Source organism: Nicotiana tomentosiformis, chromosome 6 (assembly GCF_000390325.3).
Source record: "Nicotiana tomentosiformis chromosome 6, ASM39032v3, whole genome shotgun sequence".
Classification (NCBI taxonomy): Eukaryota; Viridiplantae; Streptophyta; class Magnoliopsida; order Solanales; family Solanaceae; genus Nicotiana; species Nicotiana tomentosiformis.
The window spans coordinates 147,377,489-147,396,643 of NC_090817.1; the positions used below are offsets into that span (position 1 = coordinate 147,377,489).

At 37.4% G+C, this 19,155-nt stretch overlaps 1 protein-coding gene and 1 long non-coding RNA gene across 4 annotated transcripts; one reads left to right on the forward strand and one right to left on the reverse strand.

Annotated features, from left to right (window-relative positions):
* Positions 1–3,321: 3,321 nt before the first annotated feature.
* Positions 3,322–10,629, reverse strand: LOC104095929 (F-box protein At4g02760). 2 transcript variants are annotated; one of them, XM_070178026.1, is made up of 13 exons: positions 10,191–10,627; positions 9,273–9,448; positions 8,684–8,881; positions 8,427–8,537; positions 7,588–7,673; positions 7,377–7,498; positions 4,885–4,949; positions 4,719–4,791; positions 4,553–4,615; positions 4,387–4,451; positions 4,234–4,308; positions 3,890–4,144; positions 3,322–3,716 (listed from the first exon to the last, which is right to left on the reverse strand). In XM_070178026.1, exons 1-12 carry the CDS (start codon positions 10,563–10,565, stop codon positions 3,940–3,942), a joined length of 1,614 nt encoding a protein of 537 aa, XP_070034127.1. In that variant the 5' UTR covers positions 10,566–10,627; the 3' UTR covers positions 3,322–3,716; positions 3,890–3,939. The 2 variants fall into 2 exon arrangements, with proteins under 2 accessions (XP_070034127.1, XP_070034128.1); XM_070178027.1 differs by lacking the exon at positions 4,553–4,615 and having other exon boundaries at positions 10,191–10,629.
* A 513-nt stretch (positions 10,630–11,142) lies between these two features.
* On the forward strand, positions 11,143–13,713 carry LOC138893446 (uncharacterized). 2 transcript variants are annotated; one of them, XR_011408993.1, is made up of 3 exons: positions 11,143–12,824; positions 13,229–13,294; positions 13,489–13,713. It is a non-coding gene; the product is annotated as an uncharacterized lncRNA (long non-coding RNA). The 2 variants fall into 2 exon arrangements; XR_011408992.1 differs by having other exon boundaries at positions 11,143–13,294.
* Positions 13,714–19,155: the final 5,442 nt, after the last annotated feature.

Here is a 19,155-nt window from a genome sequence, read left to right on the forward strand (position 1 = left end):
ATACATGCGCGTACAACTGGACTGCCCTGATTTTAGACGCTTTTTGCTGATGTATTCATGAATACATGACACGAATACATGTGAATACATGCGCGTACAGCTGGACTACCCTGATTTTTAGGCACTTTTTGTTGTTGTATTCATAAATACAGCAGCGCGAATACAACGAATACACTACCGTAACAACTAAATAGTAGCTATAGGAAGTAATTATGTATATGGTAGCTATAGGAAGTTAATAGCTACTAAACAATAGTGGTTTCCAAAAATTCATCTTTATATTTTGACCCCAATATGAAAAGTTTTTTAAAATTGGGGTATTATCATTTTTAGTCCTAACCAGAAACTATTTACATACGGTAGCCGAGAAAGTATATAAAATTTATATAATTTTGTATATAACATACAAAATGTGTATATATATATATATATATATATATATATATATATATATATATATATATATATATATATATATATATATTTTTTTTTTTTTTTCGTATATTATTTTAAGAGTAGCTATACATTGTCATTTTTCCTAAAAGAAATAGCCCAGTGCCAGTATTACAAAACTCGCTCGCCGGAATTTTGAAGCACCAAAAATTTTGACAATCACCAAAACTTTTAGCCACAATGTTGAAAAATCTGGTGATCTATTAGGATTTATAACAAAATTCTAACGATCACCATAACTGCTACGAGCTTTAAAATTTTGCCCAACATGCTTTAAAATTTTGTCGACCGAGCTAACATTAAATTCTGGTATGCGTCTTTTTTCCAAGACTTCTATCACCGAGGTTAAAAAATTAATAGTGGCATTGAAGTATCCTATAAAGAAATTTTTACAAAACACGATTGTTTAGTGGTTATTAGCTTGTTATAGCTACCATTTACTAAATTACTTCCTATAGTTATGTTTTCAGTTGTTATAGACTGTATTCGATGTATTTTAGCTACTGTATTCATGAATACAGTAGCAAAACTCGGCGAAAAACAGGGGAGTCCAGCTAAGCAGAGAATGTATTCGACTGTATTCGCGAGCTGTATTCGTGAATGCAGTAACGTAAATGTGCGAAAAATGGTCCTTTCAGCTGTTTAAAAACGGCAAGTGAATCAATTAACGTGATAGACTCCTAATATAACTCAACTAACTCAATTATAACACGCATAATTTGTATTTCCAATTATAGAATATTCTCAGTCGAAAATTACCCCAAAACAGAGCAATCTCTAGAGATTCAATCCTGCCTCTCTTTGTTGCTATCGTTCGTGGAAGTTCTGTTTACTAAATAAACATATGAATACAAACTGCAGTATATATACACTACAATCTGTTGAATACATATGAATACATAATGCTTAATATATAGTGGACTACATACGAATACATACTGTAGATATATTTGAATATATATGAATACAAACTGCAGTATATATACACTACAATTTGCTGAATACATATGAATATATAATGCTTAATATATAGTGGAATACGTATGAATACATGCTGTAGATATATTTGAATACATATATACATCTGATGAATACATTCCATAGTTTACTAAAGGATTATTTTTAGTAAACTGCTGAATACATATTGTATGTATATTTTTGAATACATATGAATACATACTCCAGATATATTTGAATACATATATACATCTGCTGAATACATATGAATACAAACTGCTGAAATTATACTGCTGCACAAAATATTGAAACAAAGTGAAGCTTTGAAATTGTAAATTGCTAAATAAACACTTTGAATACATGCAAATACATGTGTCATTACGTATTTTTGTATATTGTTCTAGCTTCAAATACATGTTGATTTTTTAGGAGATTTCTCAAATTAGGCTTGTTTCGATGTGTCATTGCGTATTTTTATTCTCTTTTCTGCAACTGTATTTGCTACTGAACCTGAAAATACATGTTCCGCTTGAGTGATTTACAAATTGAAAGATGGCCCTTCGAAATTGAGTGCTTTGGTCGGTATACCTCTGGTAACCCTCTTGTAAGGAGTTGAATCAGCCATTGGAGAAGAAATTTCGAGTTTTCTGTAAAAGCATAACAATGGTAATTATTTCTAAAAAAAACAGTAAAGAGATACAAAAGAATACATGTGCCAGCGAAAATCTAACAAGTTTAACACTTACCACAACTTTTTGGAGCAATCAATTTTGAAATTTGAGAGAAAAAATGGAGATGAATCAGTTGATAATGGTGGTTGTATTCGTGGGGAAGATACTGGGTTGGGAGAGAGATAATGGAGAGAGATTGTGGGTTTAGCAAATTTGTATACTATACGGTGTTATTGTGAGAGAAAGAATAGAAAGTAGGAGAGAGAAAAATATTTTACAGTGTATTTAAAGGCTTAACGGTAGGAAGTGACCATAAATAAATAATTTGCTATAAAACCTAAAAGGTAGCTATAGAAAATAATTTTTTAAAAAGGTATTTATTTATAATAAATAAGATGTAAATGTTTGCTATAAGAGGTAAAATTTCCTATATCATTCCCCAGTATGAGAATAACACTTTGGTCCATTATGAGATACTAATCAATATATGAAGTTCTAAGGGAAAAAGAAAGGAAGAAAAAAGTATCAACATATGAGGTTCTTCCATGAAAATAAAAAATAAAAAATTTCACAGTAGCTAATGCAATGTCCGCCGGTTAATGATGTGATGAGGGAAGTTTTTCTTATCTTCGGCGGGCTTTTAAAAAATTTGTTTTTAAGTGGTTATTTGTTGTAAACCAAAGCAGATACAAGAAGTTTGTAATCGCAACGACAAAGGCTTTACCAATGAAACATGCCCCTTTCCAACTTTGTTGCGAGACTTCTAGCCAATTTTCGTGTAATTCAAAGGAAGTAATATGCAATGGAGTGAAAAAGAAGCCAATTCGAACTTTTGAATACCTATGTTCAGATTAGCTTGGTCGTTAGAAGTGGGTACAATCCATTTGCACCAGTAGGAGATAAGATTTTCAGCAGGCAATGACATCAAGTTCCATGTGAATATAATTGACGTTGGGTTTTAGGAATATCATTCGATTTTATAATTTTCGTGTCAAAAGAATAAAGAAGTCCTTTATAAGATTGATTTTCAAGGTTTACGAAAGCTTTCTTAGTTATAAATGTATAGTACTGACAATTACTTGAGCTACCTAGAATTAATCTAAGTTCCAAGCAACTAAAATGACCCATCGATAAGTATATTCTTAGTTCGACATCTCCGACCCAGGCGGTCCCCAACCCCTCATCCTAAAGAGCAAAAATAAGTAGTACAGAAAAATGGCGCAAAACATTAGTCTCCACCTTTAAGAATTATGCTGCTTGTTTTTTTATTATCTGGGAACAGCATTTCAATTATCAGCGTAGATATAAGTATACAGCCTTGTAAGCACATTCCCAAGAAAAAATTGATCAGAAGTATACAGCTGATTGGTGACTTCATCACATAAGAGACCTCGAAACAGATTTGCCTGTATGCTCATAAGTAAAAGAAAGAACAGAAAGTTGTCCTTGTTCTATCTAGGTAAAACTAATCGCTGTCATTGTATTGCTTCAGTAAAGCAACTGCCGGCTACCGTATGAAGCAGGCAAAATGAGTTGACGTGAGCTTGTGAATTCTATCTCAACTCGGCTCTACTATCTTCCCATGTTCAATAGCACCAGCAGATGCTATACTACGGAATACTCTCCCCGAAAATGCTGTTACCAACATCAAAACCAGTTAAATAAGCAACTCTATAGGCAACACAATCAATTCAGAGTAGCATTATCAACACTTACTCTGGGGATGCGAAATACTTATTGCAGATTGGTTTTTTTTTCCTTTTAAGGGAGGACCAGGGAAAGGGGAATCAGAGAGAGAGAGGCAATACCAAATACACGGTTGTCATGCAGTCAACACTTGTGAAAGGGCATTTCCAACTTAGATGGAACCTTGGTCCACCTCATCTGAGTTTTCTTCATACATGAATGAACTATCCTCGCTGCCACTACCTTGATCACTACTATAACTGCTCTCTGATGTACTCATGAATGAAGAGCTATCAGATGCAAGACTGCTCAAGTGTGATGAGGAGTTAATTTCGCTATTCACATCACTGTTGTTATGTTGTTCAACATCATTAAAGCTGTGAAAGACGGATAAAGGGAAACAAATAAATGGCACAGGTGGATCACCAATTATTTTCATGTTCAAGTAATGGAAGAACAAACCAACCTGCCTTCCAAAGGAAACTCTGCTAAAACACATAAATCGGGCCTTTCTTCCGACAATCGCGCTATAGGAATAAAGCTGTTTGGCACACACAACCAGAAAGTCAAAAGTCTATCTTCTTAATGATGTTGAAAAGTTAACTAGAAGTTGTACTACCTAGGGCTGTAACATCGACGATACCAGTCACCTTCAGATACCAGGCCCTCTCGATTAGATATATCCTGTGTGAAAGCAGTTCAAGTGAAACCATCAATAAAGAGAACAGGAAACGAAAGGTGCAAATTTCTTAATAAGACTGTTATGAGCAGAAGTTTATACATACAAGATATTTAAGATGCCCAAAATCCCCTGCAAGCACTGCTGCTGATAACCTTGCTACTTCTACCTACAATGCACATAAGTTAGACCACTTCCTTTCTTGACTTACTTCCCCATTTATTTCCTACCAGATATGGGAAACGAGGATGTTCGGGGGAAAGAACACTTACTTCTTTCAAATGCATGCAATCCCTCAAAATCAATACCTGGAGTAAGCCCCCACCCGCACTGCCTCCTAGATTCCTGTAATATGGATGCTATTAGAATAAAAATAGTGCTAAAAAGATCGTAAGTTCATATACAAACTTGAGTCGGAGGGCCTAATGGGAAACCTACTTGAGAAAAGCGCCAGTAATCGAGTAGGATGTTGAAAAGTCAATGTACCTCAATTTACGAAATCCCTACAAAAATAAACAAAACCGAGGATTGTACAATTAGGTTCCCTTGGAAAAGCAACCACTGTAGCAGTGTTGTCAAAGGCGCGCTTAAGCCCTGAAGCGGGGCTCAAAACATGTTGAGCGCTTCGCCTCGCTTTGTGGGCGCTTTAGTGTCGCATGCTCTATGGCATACTTTTCCTTGCCAATGAGTGTAATCCTGAAAAGGTGACATTAAACAATTGATATTTTGCTTTATCGTAAAAAAAATTTAAATTCTTTGTCCATATATTTGTTATTCATGCTTATAATTATTAGTCTTGGACTACATATACATATTTTTACTTTTTCTCCAGTTGCGCCTTTTTTCATTAAAGCCCGCCTTTTAGTTGCGCTTTGCGCAAAGCCCCAACGAACCTTAGAGCTTTTTTGCGCTTTTCGCCTTTGATAACACTGCACTGTAGTCGCCCAAAATATAACATTTACACGATTGACACATAGCTTGACACACCTCCTAAACTCTAACATAGAGTAGAAAAATCCAACTCGAACAAAGGTGGTCTAACTTAAGAAATTTTCTCGAAGTTACCTGACAAATTATAAGGCTACGGAACATTCAAGTTCCAGTGTGAATAACAACATCAGGGGTAAAATTGCTAACAGCATAGCATTTCAACTTTTTCTTGGCTCAAGTATGTCACAAGCTGAGAGTTTATCAATTAGGCCAAAAGAGAGAAATGACAACAGTATACAGATAAATGCTCAACAGATAGCAATTCTGAGATGATGCTTTAATTCGATGTTGCTTAAGGAGTTCAAAAGAAAGAGTAGGCTAAAAAACCCAATGTGCAGTCTTTTCATACAGCCCCAAAAGGGGAGAGGTTTCTATAGTTCCTTCTTCAGTAAACTAAACTATTTGCAGTCAAGCTAGCTTTGCACCTAGCTAACACAGAGAGATCACTGGAACCAGGTAAATGACTGGATCAACAAGTAGTAGTTCAATGTTACAACCACGAAAAATCAAAATTGGACGGTGTATAATTAAATGAATATGAATAGTGTCAACAAAGGAAAAAATTCCCTCCCTCACTCCCTGCTAAAATAGTTTATCTTGAGTGTGTATCGATATCACTGAAGCCTTATTTCCTATCTAAGAACTTCACTCTATTTTTCTGCATTAGTGATCTGAGTCATTTGTTTGTCTGATCAACAAACTTTTGCAAATGTGGTTATACTAAATCTAGGGGAATCTGTTAAAAATAAAATAGAGTATTCCCTTCCAGGTAGGGGTGGGCATATTTCGGTCCGAACCCAAAAAACCGACCGAACCGAAAATATTTTTATTTCGGTTTCGGTTATTCGGTTTTTTCGGTCGGTTTCGGTTTAAAATTTTAAAATTTCAGTTTTTCGGTTCGGTTTTCGGTTATTAGTTTATTTGGTTCGGTTAACCGAAAAACCGAATTATTAGCAAACCAACAAATTTTCGGTTGGTTTCAGTCTAATTTACCGAAATTTTGAAAGAAAACCAACAAATTCGTCAGTCCAATTATTACATAGAGAGAGCCCAATATGATAATGTTCAAACCGAAAACCGAACCGAATTTCTTAAACCGAACTGAACCAAACTTATTTCAGTTCGGTTTCGGTTACTACTTTTACAAAACCGAAAACCAAATAACCGAACCGAATTTCTTAAAACCGAACCGAACCGACCGAACGCCCACCCCTACTTCCAGGCCGCCGAACACACCAGTCAATGATCTCATCAGTTCAGCCACATGGTCTGGATGAGCCTTGAAACCATAGACAAAGCAAGTATTAAGAAAATTCTTAAAACTTTCCATGTGCGGCTGATTCTAAAATAAACGCTTCCTTTTCTTTACAAATGGCAAATGAAAAAGTACCAAATTTTGAGGAAATTTGATGCATTGATGAAAACAAGCATTATGTTACTGATGGTGCAGATAATCTCAATGCGACCATCTTTGTGTTATAAAGCGTGAAGCTTAAAGTGATAAAGCCGAGCTTGCAAAAACAGTGTTGATGTAGTCTATACAAAAGTAGTAGCTTCACCGTGCAACTTCTAATATAGTTGTCAACTCACCTTAAATTAGCAAGAATCAGCACCATTGACAAATGTCATCCAGATTAAACTCAAAATTCATGTATTGGCTAGTCTAGACTGGTTTCTGGTACGGTGGTACCAACAAAGGAAATAGTATAGCATGAGACATTAGCCTTTTATTTTGACAGCGCTAGGTACTTGCTAGAGCTAGAAGCAAGAAAGCTTCAAATAGCTTCACTGCACTAGACTCAAGTTGTATAGTAAGACATGGCTACACACCACGTAATTCCAATTGAACGGCATACAGACCCAAACAAGGCCTTGAAACACTGGATAGAAACGCAAACGAAGATCAATATACTGAAAAGCTTCATTCTCGAAAAAAAGACCTTAACGAGTATGCGAGCTTTATAATCATGCAACTTAAATCCCCTTAGGGCCAATGAAGATAGGCGAGGACAATTGCTCACTAGATCACTGCATGTTGGCAGTTTCAAACTGTCGTCTCGACCTGAATACAAAGGTGGAATATGGAAAAAATTCTTTAAATGGCTATTGAGAAAGCAAAAGAAAAGCAAATAGAAGGATAAAAGAATGCACCTGTTTTTGACGATTCAAAGAATAGACGCTCAATCAGGGGACAAAATTTACTTATAGACTCCAGTGTCTGCCTTAATTCCACATGACTATCAGATGAACAAAACATTTCATGTTATAATCACTGACATTGAAACTAGAGACGAAACTAGAAATGGAGCCATTCGTTCACAAAAAAAAAAATAGAATAAGAATTTATCATGACTGTACTAGAACTTAGTATAAACAAATTATGGTCTTATTGGATCCCCGGTACTATCCATGTTGTTGTCAAAGAATTCAAAGTAAATGATCAACAAAATAAATGAGTTGTGACAGAAGGAACTAAAAAGTAGTGAGTTATTCTATTTTTTTTTATAAAGAAAGTAATGTGCTTTTTACTTGAACAAACCAATGACTTTCAGACGAAGTATTTCAATTACTTGGAATGTACTGTTGATAAGAATGAAAAACACAAACCGGAAACATGTGATATAAAATATGGTGTTTCAGACGAAGTACTTAAATCACTTGGGCTTTGTGTCGTTCACAATAATAACAAACACAAACTGAAAACATGAGGCTATACTTGTGCTGTTCCCACAAAGCAACTAAAAGAGAACTCATGCTGCCACCTATTATTTAACTTCAAATGCTTATCTTGAGTGATTAATAAGACAAAGAAATACCCCACCAAGAACCTGTTCATGAATGCCTTTAGCCTCTCAATGAAAGTCAAAAAACAACAATCAGACATGAAGACACTAAATCCATGGTACTTCTACTTACTTTTCAGCAGTATGCATAGCAATTTTGGACCAAAAAGGAATAAAACAGAAGAAACTATTAATTCCAATACTTACAGGCCAACAATTTCCAGATCAAGCAAAGATGGGCAGGCTGACAATGCAGCGTTAAGTGCAGTATTGTCCAGTCTTTCGATATTGTACAGGTGCAACCTTCTCAAGCAAGCCCTTAGTTTTCCAAGAAGGCAGAGCGAAGAAGCAACTTAGTACCTCAGCTTTTAATTAATAAATAACCAGATATTATACAGTATTTATATATACAAAATCAGTACATAAAATTACATAACATCGCTTTATCAAGAATGGAGCAATACCCTGGAGTTCCATTATTAGCATTCAGAGGTGCTAGGCAAGACCTTGTAAGAATAGAATACTCTTTGCCCTGCCTGGACCTCTTATCATTCCATGAGAATCCTGCAGCATCTGTAGATTTCCTTATAAAATTAACCATTGGTTGAGAAGACCCCGATGATGAAGCAAGTGGGCCAGGTACACAGCCCAGCTTCAGAGACCTGGATTCAGTAAAGTCAGTGTTTGTCCACCAGTGCAAATACCAATTTATATTCTTTGTATAACAGCCTTTTGAGGTCAAGATGAATAGCATCTCAAGTATTCCACTTTTGTGCACTTAAATCCAATGTTCTTTGAGATATCCGCTTAGAATAAGGTAGTTACCATCCTTTACTCACTCTCTTACATAACATTTACTCATGTAAGACCTAAATCAACATGTTTTCATGGGTCTACTCTGTAGCGCTAAAGTGATAACAGTATTTTTCAGCATATTCAATTCACTATTGTTCTTCGGGGCTCTTATGTGAATTAGTCTTTTAAAAACCAACTGAAAAAAATTTAAAAGGAAGAAGATTGAAGTTATGAAGCAGAGGACGGCAATTCTCTTACTGGAATCCATTTCCAGCACGGTGAACTATTGTTGCCACAACAGCATTATTGACTCTAGGAACCACTGTGATCAAGTCAACATTAGCATAGCATGCAGGGTCTGCGGCACAATTTTTGAAAAAGGAACATGTGATCGCAGCATAACATAAACTTTGGGTGTCAAGCAATGAAAACACCTGCCCAAAAAAAATAACCACCAAAACATTATCTTATTTTTATAAGCACAAATTGCTTCCATCCTCAACTGTACATTTAGTAATAGCCAATATCTTACCATCAACAATTTTTATCGCCAATTTATTGTAATGCCGTGATAATACAAGTATTCATCGTTCCGCAGATACAGAAAAATATCAAGCAACTCGAACAACCATGCCTCAACCCCAACTACTCTCTATGCATTCTACTCTATATGAACCAATTTATAAAAATCTTCAAGGATAACCAAATATCTGAGTACTTAGTACAACTATCAAGTATCAACAATATAGACCTCAAATTTCAAACAATGAAACAAAAGCACATTTCAAAAGCTATCCTAGTGGCTTACTTTCACTAGGATTAGTAAAGTATGGAAGCCGAACCAGAGCAATCCTATTCGCTGATTGTACATAACTAATAATAAACGGGATTATCAATAAACACCAACTACTGAAAACAAACAGCTCTCAAAATAATTCATCCATTAGGATAAATTCTATACACAAAAAAGAACATGAAATGAATAGGCAAACTACACACATTTCAAACTCCTAGCTCAGAAACAAAAGAATAAAATTTTGGAAAAGGAAAAATAACTAAGCAAAAAACAAGCATTAGCAAAATCAGATTAGTAACTATAAGCTACACATATTTGCAATTTGTAACAATTACGTATATACCAATAATTAAAAGAAGGTATATATGAATAGAACATACTTTTATAGTTAGATCGGAAGGAAGAGCCCAAACGACGGCGTTATGCATGGAATCGCGCGCGCGGGCAGATCGTTTGCCAGCTTCGAGAAGCGCAGATCCTAATCGAAGTGCGCGGTTTATCATATCATTCTGTTCCGAATCGGAAGCTTTAGAACCGAGAAGCCGATTGAAGGAGATGTCAAAGGAGGAATCGGAGAGACCGAGAAACGATTCCAAGAGCACGTCGTGATCGATATAGGAACTGAAACCATTGGAACTGGTGGTGAATTTAGGGTTTAAGCCGGAAGTGGCGGAGCAGCATGGACGTTTCGGGTTCGGGTTCGGTATCTCCATCGCCAGCGCCGGCGACTGGCGGCGGAGAAGAAGAGTATCCATGAAGAGCGCGAGAGATGGGGAGTGGGTCCGGGAAGTGAAGTGGTGAAGAAAATGAGAAATTTGTTATGTACGGATTTAGAAAAGATGTGGGAACACGTGTGAGGTAGAATATGCCGATGTGGAATGGGAATCGCATGCACATGACTTGCCAATTACGTCACTCTTGGCCCTACTCTACTTTTTGAATGTGGTGATGGAATTTCCAGTTCTAATAATTGAGAGAATCGAATATGTTGAAAATAGTATTACGGGGGATGATTAGAGTGTCGTAATTTTTATTTAAATTGTTTGAATTTGAATTTTAGAAATAATTTTTTTACTATGGAGTGTTTTCCTACTTCTTAATAAGAGCGAATACATGCTCCTCCGGGTCAACACGTGTGCTTTCCCTGGAATTAATAGTTAGTCTGAGGGTACCTTTATAATTTCATGTTAATGTGTAAAGATGACTTTGTATTGCTAGCCCTACACGTGGTGTTCTTTGTGACTTGTAAATTCTTCTGTGATTTTTTTGCTTCTCAAGTTCTTCCTCTTCTTTTCTTCGCTCTATCGATATTCACTTTTGCCAAAGGTATGTCCTTCTCAACTTTTTGATTTTACTAGCTAATAGTGACATATATTGTTTATTGTTAACTATTGTATATGGCAGATTATCCATAGGATTAATTTTATTTTTAAGTTAATACTGAGATTTTAAATTCAATTTACTTTTGAAATTTTTTGTTTTATGGTTAAATTATTCATGTGTTTTGAGCGCCAATGTTCTCTCTATACTCCACCACTATGACAAGATATCTTTACTGCAAATTTCTTATCTATCTCTGTAAGGTAATTAATTTTCCTTACTTTTTCTTTAGTATGTCTTGAATATCAAAATATTTTTTGGCTATTGAAGGTTTAGTCGGAAAAAAAAAAATTGTTGCTGTCATGATTTGCCTTAATAGCTTTCCGGGTTAGTTTTGTTCGTATTCCATTTTTTCTTTTGGTGTGTTTGATTTTTGTTATTAAACAGTTGATTTAAGTCTAATGCTATGAAGAAATAATTGATATAGGATGAAGTTGAAGGGCAGACTGGAGGAGGATCTTTGACTTGCCTCCTGCTCGATCTGATCTTAATAGCGTTAATTTATTTGTTTGATTGATGTGCAAATGGCTAATTTTTATGAAATTGGTTTCATCCTTGCAATGCTTGGCATTTTACAACTGGATAAATTCTATTTCATGGTATGTGGAAACCACTTAAAATTATTTTGATTTTTATGCCATGGATCACCAAAAAGTTTATTGTCAGATTTGATGCGAACTATAAATCATCTAGGGTGCTAGAGGCCATTATATATGAAATGCATGTCGGCATGGTGGATACAAGAAACTCAAGTACACCGTCAACGAAAAATTGTCAACGAAAAATTGACAGACTAGGATTACGATGTTACACCTCATGTTTTTTACGTGAAAGTATGCTATAAGTAAATCGATGAAAGCTCGGAAATAAGATGTTACATCCCGCATTTTCGTACGTTAAAGTTTCGTCGTAAGTTAATCGGCGTAAGCTCGAGAATGAGATTATTTGAAGGTTATAAGTATTATGCTATTTCAAACAAGTGATAAGTAAATTCGTGAAGGTGAGAGAGTAAGCAAATCGAAGAAAATGAGTTTCGTCGAAGTTTGTCATTTTGAGATAAAATACGGTCCGAGCTATAATACCCGGTATTTATGAACTAGTACCATACAAGGTACCACATGACCATGATAGTAAGGTGTATACAGTGTGTTAAAAATAAGTAGTATTTTAAGTAATTTGGGATAATTCTTAATTGTGGGTATAATTGTGATATTAGGTAGGATTACATGGATAAGGATTTTTTTGGGGCTGCCACGTGGCATTAAGCCAAGACAAAGTGTCACCAACGTGAATGATGAGTTATAAGACACAAGTTGCCTTGTTTACACGTAAGAGTCCTTTGGATAACTACCTTGGTTTGGTTCCTTATTTGGTAATGTAATTTAGAAAATAGGAAAAGTTATGGCATGCTTAGAATTAGACCAACAACGTTATGCTAAGCTTGCTAACGATGGAGCCTCAAAATATTTCGTTTGAAATTTCATAACACAATATAGCGTGAGATTTTGCAATTTTAAGGAATACGGTGCAATCTTTTTCAAGAATATCATACGAATTTTTTTCTACTTCGATCCGCCGTTACATGTTGTCACAATTGACGTGTGTTAGAAGGATTGTCAAGAAAATCGGCTCAGGTATGTTAAGGCTATCCCTTCTTTCTTTTTGGCATGATCAATACGATACAAACGAAACGAGCAAATGCACAACTTCCATAAATGATTCTATTCATAGAAATACTAGGGGTGTCTATATTCTTGATTCCCCATGTGAATTATTATTATATTTTCTGTTCATGGGTCTCAGAAAAATACGTAGTTGATGAAGTTTATCCGAAAGGCATATTGATTTTATGACATTCCGAGAAATCTTATTAACGTATTTCATATGCATTTCATTCATTTATACATGAACATTGACCCATGACCAGATGACGTTATATACGCGTATATTATATGTATATGAAATATGGGAAAATGTTATGGCGTTATATATGCACCACCACCTGATCAGCTGGTATACGTTGATGATTTGCCCACAGTAGCCGAGATGATATGATGGGATGCCCTCCGAGGCTTGACGATGTTATGAACGCATATACCTAATGGTATGACATTTATACGCATATTCATGACATTGTAAATGTTAATGATTCATAGAGTTATTCAGACTTACATGTTGAGTCTTCTACTCCATGTTTCTCTCATGCCTATTATTTACTAATTTTCATTCCTTACATACTCGATACATTATTTGTACTGACGTCCCTTTGCCTGGGGACGTTGCGTTTCATGCCCGCAGGTCACGATAGACAAGTTGAGAGTCCTCCAAGTTGGCTATCAGCTCAACGGAAGGTATTGGTGCGCTCCATTTGCTCCGGAGTTGCTTATTTGGTCAGTATGATTTGGATATGTATTAATTGGTATGGCGGGGCCCTGTCCTGACCCTTATGAAAATTATGCACTCTTAGAGGCTTGTAGACAGATGTCATTGATGTTTGGCATATTTCGATATGTGTTGATGTTACTTTGCCCATGTTTTAACCACTTCTTGATGTTATTTAATCTTTAAAACGCCCAACATGGTATAATTATTGGTTTGATGACTAATTAAGTTATGTGTGACGATTTAAGGTGTTCGGAGTGCAAAATATGAAGAAAAGGTGGTTTAGCCAGAGGAAGAAGGGTTGGATGCGTCGCATCCAACCTAGGAAAACATCATCCTGCATGCAACCTTAGCAGTGAAGTTGGGCCATAGCGTTCGCCATCGCGTGCGAAACTGGGAAGTAGAAGAGAAGGCTGGATGCGTCGCGTCCACCATCGCATGCAAAGCTGAGAAATAGAGGACAAGGTGGATGCGTCGCATCCACCTTCGCAGGCAAAAAAATTGAAATGGAGGACAAGGTGGATGCGTCGCATCCACCTTAGCATCAATCCCTGAAGCCGAATTGGACTAGGAATAGGAGAGCTTTGACCCACGACTTTTGTACGCAATATATAAGCTAAAAACGCCTCTTTTAGGTTATCTAACATATTGGGAAGGGAAAAAAAGCCACGAAAAGCTGTGGAGGCCGGAATTCATCAAGTTTCATCTTTCTCCCACCAAACTTAGTAATTTTTATGTTTCTTTATATGATTTGTTGTTTGGCTACCATGTCTATGTGGAGCTAAACTTCACGTTCTAGGGTTGTGGTTCTTTCATGACTATTGTTATTCGGATATTGATTTTGACTTCTTGATTTATCATATTAGTTTATTTATTCAATCTTGCGCTTAATTATTTAATTGCTTGATCACCAATTGAATATTATCTACGAATCTAGAATTGAACTCGAAAGTGGGAATTCTATATTGCATATAGGATTGAGTAGGGCAAGTTCTTGAACTCGGGCATCGGGGAACGGATTCGTGGTTAGGATAGACATATACCTAATTGCCTTGCTTGGTTGATTTACAGGAATTATAAATGCGTTCTTGTTGATTCTCACTCCATAGACATATAGGCGTTAAGTTAGCTGGAATAGGCGAGTAAGAACTCGACAGATTCTTATGAGCAATATTAACCCTGTCAACCAATAAGCTAGATAAATTAGTCGGTCAATTCAATTGAAGAATACAATAGGATTGTTAGATAGACCATAACCCTAGATCGTTTTCATTACATTGATATCATTAAAATCTGCTCTTTCTCTGTTCAAAGTTTATTATTTATATTTTTCTTATTTAATTAGTTGGAATAAAATATTTTTAGATTTAATTCTTGTTTAGATAATTAGGATAGTCTAATTTAGTTAATAGTTAATCATAAGTCCTCGTGGGTTCGACATCCGACTTTTAGTCACTTTATTACTCGACGACCGCGTATACTTGCGTGAGTGTGTTTGGTCGCAACAAGTTTTTGGCGCCGTTGCCGGGGACTTAGAAATTAGCTACGTGACTAAGTTAAGCTTTTATTAGATATTTGTTTTCAAGTTTTAATTTTCAGTTTGCCTGGTTTGTGTCAACGCAGGGTCTTCTCTCGAATGCAGAGGAGTAGAAGTGCAAACAACCTCATTCCTCTTGATCCAGAAATCGAACGAACACTACATAGAGTGAGAAGGGAACACGAAGCTAGAACGAGAATAGAAAGAGAGTTGGACATCGCAGTCCAACCACAGCCAATAGATATGGCAGGCAATGAAGAGCGTCCGGTAATTGAAGCCGCAAGGCCCAATCTTGCGAATATGACTCAGGCTATTGTGAAGCCTGATATCACTGGGCATTTTGAACTCAAACAGTACATGGTACAGCTGATTCAGTCCACAGGACAATATGTGGGTCTATCTCATGAGGACCCGCAGAGGCATATTCAGAACTTCTTGGAAATCACGGACACTTACAATTATCCGAACGTCTCCAAGGACTATGTCAGGCTGACACTATTCCCTTTTTCACTGTTGGGGGAAGCTAAAGAATGGTTGCAAAAGGAGCCCGCGAACTCTATCCACACTTGGGATGATCTAGCAAGGAAATTCCTGATCAAGTTTTTCCCAACTAAGAAGACAAAGTCGCTGAGGAGCCAAATTCTTGGGTTCCAACAACGGGATGGCGAGACACTTCGTCAAGCTTGGGAAAGATACAAGAAGCTACTCAGAGACTGCCCGCATCATTGTCAAACTGATGAGGTATTGGGTCACACTTTTGTTGATGGGTTAGATGAAGCATCAAAGATGAATCTTGACTCAGCTTGTGGGGGTAGTTGCATGGCAAGACCGTATAGTGAAATACAACTCTTGCTAAATAATTTCACTGCTAATGACCATAATTGGCAAGGAGAGGGGGATTCACGAAGGGGAATTAAACAGAAGGCCGCCGGTTTGATTGAGCTTGATGACTTTTCCGCCATGAGAGCCGATATAGCAAAATTGGCAAATCAGATGAATAGAATGACAACACAACAAATGCAACATGTACAGCAGATGTCTATTTGTTGCGAACTATGCGGAGACAGTCATATGATTGACATGTGCCCCACGAATCCTGAATCTATATACTATGTGGGGCAACAAAACAGAGGTCCTATGAATCAACATGCGCAATATGGGAACACTTACAACCCAAACTGGAGGAATCATCCTAACTTCTCATGGGGCGGAAGTCAACAGAATCAGTATAGGCCTCAAGGGAATTTTACTCAACCTCAGAAGCCACCCCAACAAATGGAAGAAAGTACGAATGACTTGCTGAAAAAGTTGTTACTAGACAATCAACAGCTCAGGACCGATTTCAGAAATCTTGAGAGGCAAATGGGGCAGTTAGCAGCAAACCAAAATACTAGACCTACAGGCTCACTTCCCAGTGATACAGAGAAGAACCCTCAAATTAATGCAGTTACACTTAGAAACGGGAGGGAACTAGAGGAAGTGCCAAGGAAGATAAAAGAAAAACCTATACCTGGGGGGAGTTGACACCTAAGGCAACACAAGAGTCAAAGGAAGATGATGCAAGTTCAGAGCGAATGGAGGTTACAAGGCCACCACCACCTTTCCCCCAAAGATTGCAGAAAAGGAATGACGATCGCATGTTCAACAAATTTCTCTCCATGTTGAGTCGGGTTCAATTAAATATTCCATTAGTTGATGTACTTCGTGAAATTCCAAAGTACGCTAAGTACATAAAAAACATAGTGGCTCATAAGAGGAAATTGACTGAGTTCGAGACGGTTGCACTTACTGAGGAGTGCACATCAAAGGTCCAAAACAAGCTTCCCCAAAAGCTTAAGGACCCTGGCAGCTTCACCATTCCAGTACAAATCGGTAATATTGACGTGGGACGTGCTCTGTGTGATTTGGGTGCAAGCATAAATCTGATGCCTTTATCCTTGTTTAAGCAATTAGGTCTGGGAGCTCCGAGACCAACCACCGTGATGTTGCAATTAGCTGATAGGTCCATAGCCTACCCCGAAGGAGTGATTGAAGATGTGCTGCTGCAAATTGGAAAATTCATCTTCCCAGCTGACTTCATTATTCTAGACTTCGAGGCTGATGAACAAGTTCCAATCATATTGGGACGACCTCTCTTGGCTACTGGCGATGCAATAATTAAAGTGAGAGAAGGGAAAATGATTATGAGAGTGGACAACGAGGAAGCAGTCTTCAATGTCTACAAAGCAATCCAACTCCCCCGCCACTATGAGGAGCTCTCTATGATATCTGTGGTGGAGGTGGATGAGAAACTTCTTGACACGAGTGTATATCTAGGCGACTGTTTAGAAAAAGCAATCATGATGTTTGATAGCTTGGAGATGGATGATGAGGTTGAGGAGATGATGCATATCCTAGATACATCATGTGGTTACATGCAAGGAATAATCCCGTTTGAGCCCCTGAATAGGCCAAGTGGCCCCCCACCAAAGCCGTCAATTGAAAAAGCTCCAAATTTGGAACTTAAACCCCTACCCCCTCACCTTCAATATGCTTATTTGGGAAGTTCTGACACTTTACCTGTTATTATTTCTGCTCACTTGTCTAAATTACAGGAAGAAAAGCTATTAAGGGTGCTACGTGAGCACAAGCGAGCAATTGGGTGGACAATGTCTGACATTAAAGGCATTAGTCCAGCTTTCTGCATGCACAAAATCCTCATGGAGGACGGACACAAGCCAAGTGTAGAACACCAATGCCGACTAAATCCAATCATGAAAGAAGTGGTAAGAAAAGAAGTGATTAAGTGGCTTGATGCAGGTATTGTATTTCCAATCTCTGATAGTAAATGGGTAAGCCCCGTTCAATGTGTGCCGAAGAAAGGGGGGATAACCGTAGTAGTTAATGAAAATAATGACTTAATTCCTACAAGAACTGTAACTGGATGGAGAATTTGCATAGATTACAGAAAACTGAACAATGCCACCCGGAAAGACCATTTTCCCCTTCCTTTTATTGACCAAATGCTTGATAGATTAGCTGGCCAGGAATACTACTGTTTCCTGGACGGTTATTCAGGGTATAATCAGATTGCTATAGCCCCAGAAGACCAAGAGAAAACTACATTTACATGTCCTTATGGCACGTATGCGTTCAAGAGAATGCCCTTCGGTCTTTGTAATGCACCTGCGACTTTTCAAAGGTGTATGATGGCTATTTTCACTGACATGGTTGAAAGATATGTAGAAGTATTCATGGACGATTTTTCTGTGTTTGGATGTTCTTTTGATAGTTGTTTGATGAACCTTGATAAAGTGCTAGCTAGGTGTGAAGAGACGAACTTGGTGCTAAACTGGGAAAAGTGCCATTTCATGGTACGTGAAGGTATAGTTTTGGGGCACAAGGTTTCAAAAGATGGTCTACAGGTGGATAAAGCAAAGGTGGAGACGATTGAAAAATTGCCCCCGCCGACATCCATCAAAGGCATTCGCAGTTTCTTGGGTCATGCAGGTTTTTATCGTCGTTTCATTAAAGATTTTTCGAAAATTTCTTCCCCTTTGTGCAGGCTTCTAGAGAAAGATGTTACCTTCAAGTTTGATAATGCATGTCTGAAAGCATTTGAGGAGCTGAAGGGAAGATTGGTGACTGCACCAATTATCATTGGCCCCGATTGGGCACAACCATTTGAGTTGATGTGCGATGCAAGTGACATAGCAATTGGAGCGGTGTTGGGGCAAAGGAGGGATAAAATCTTTCACTCCATTTATTATGCAAGCAAAACTATGAATCCAGCTCAGATGAATTATACAGTGACTGAAAAGGAGTTGCTTGCAGTGGTGTGGGCGTTTGACAAGTTCAGATCCTATCTAGTGGGAACCAAAGTCATCGTCTACACAGATCATTCAGCTATCAGATACCTATTTGAAAAGAAAGACGCCAAGCCGAGGCTGATTCGTTGGGTCCTCCTCTTGCAAGAATTTGACTTAGAGATCCGAGATCGAAAAGGGACAGAAAATCAAGTGGCCGATCATTTGTCCAGATTAGAAAGTCGGGACCATGTAGCTGAA

What these genes read in the sequence shown, in the direction of transcription:
- LOC104095929 (XM_070178026.1), bottom strand. Translation starts at nt 10,565, where the DNA reads ATGGATACTCTTCTTCTCCGCCGCCAGTCGCCGGCGCTGGCGATGGAG. An exon ending in ATTGCATGCATTTGAAAGAA is followed by an intron (nt 4,616 to 4,718) that starts GTAAGTGTTCTT and finishes TGTGCATTGTAG; the next exon opens with GTAGAAGTAGCAAGGTTATC. An exon ending in GAGTTTCCTTTGGAAGGCAG is followed by an intron (nt 4,145 to 4,233) that starts GTTGGTTTGTTC and finishes CGTCTTTCACAG; the next exon opens with CTTTAATGATGTTGAACAAC.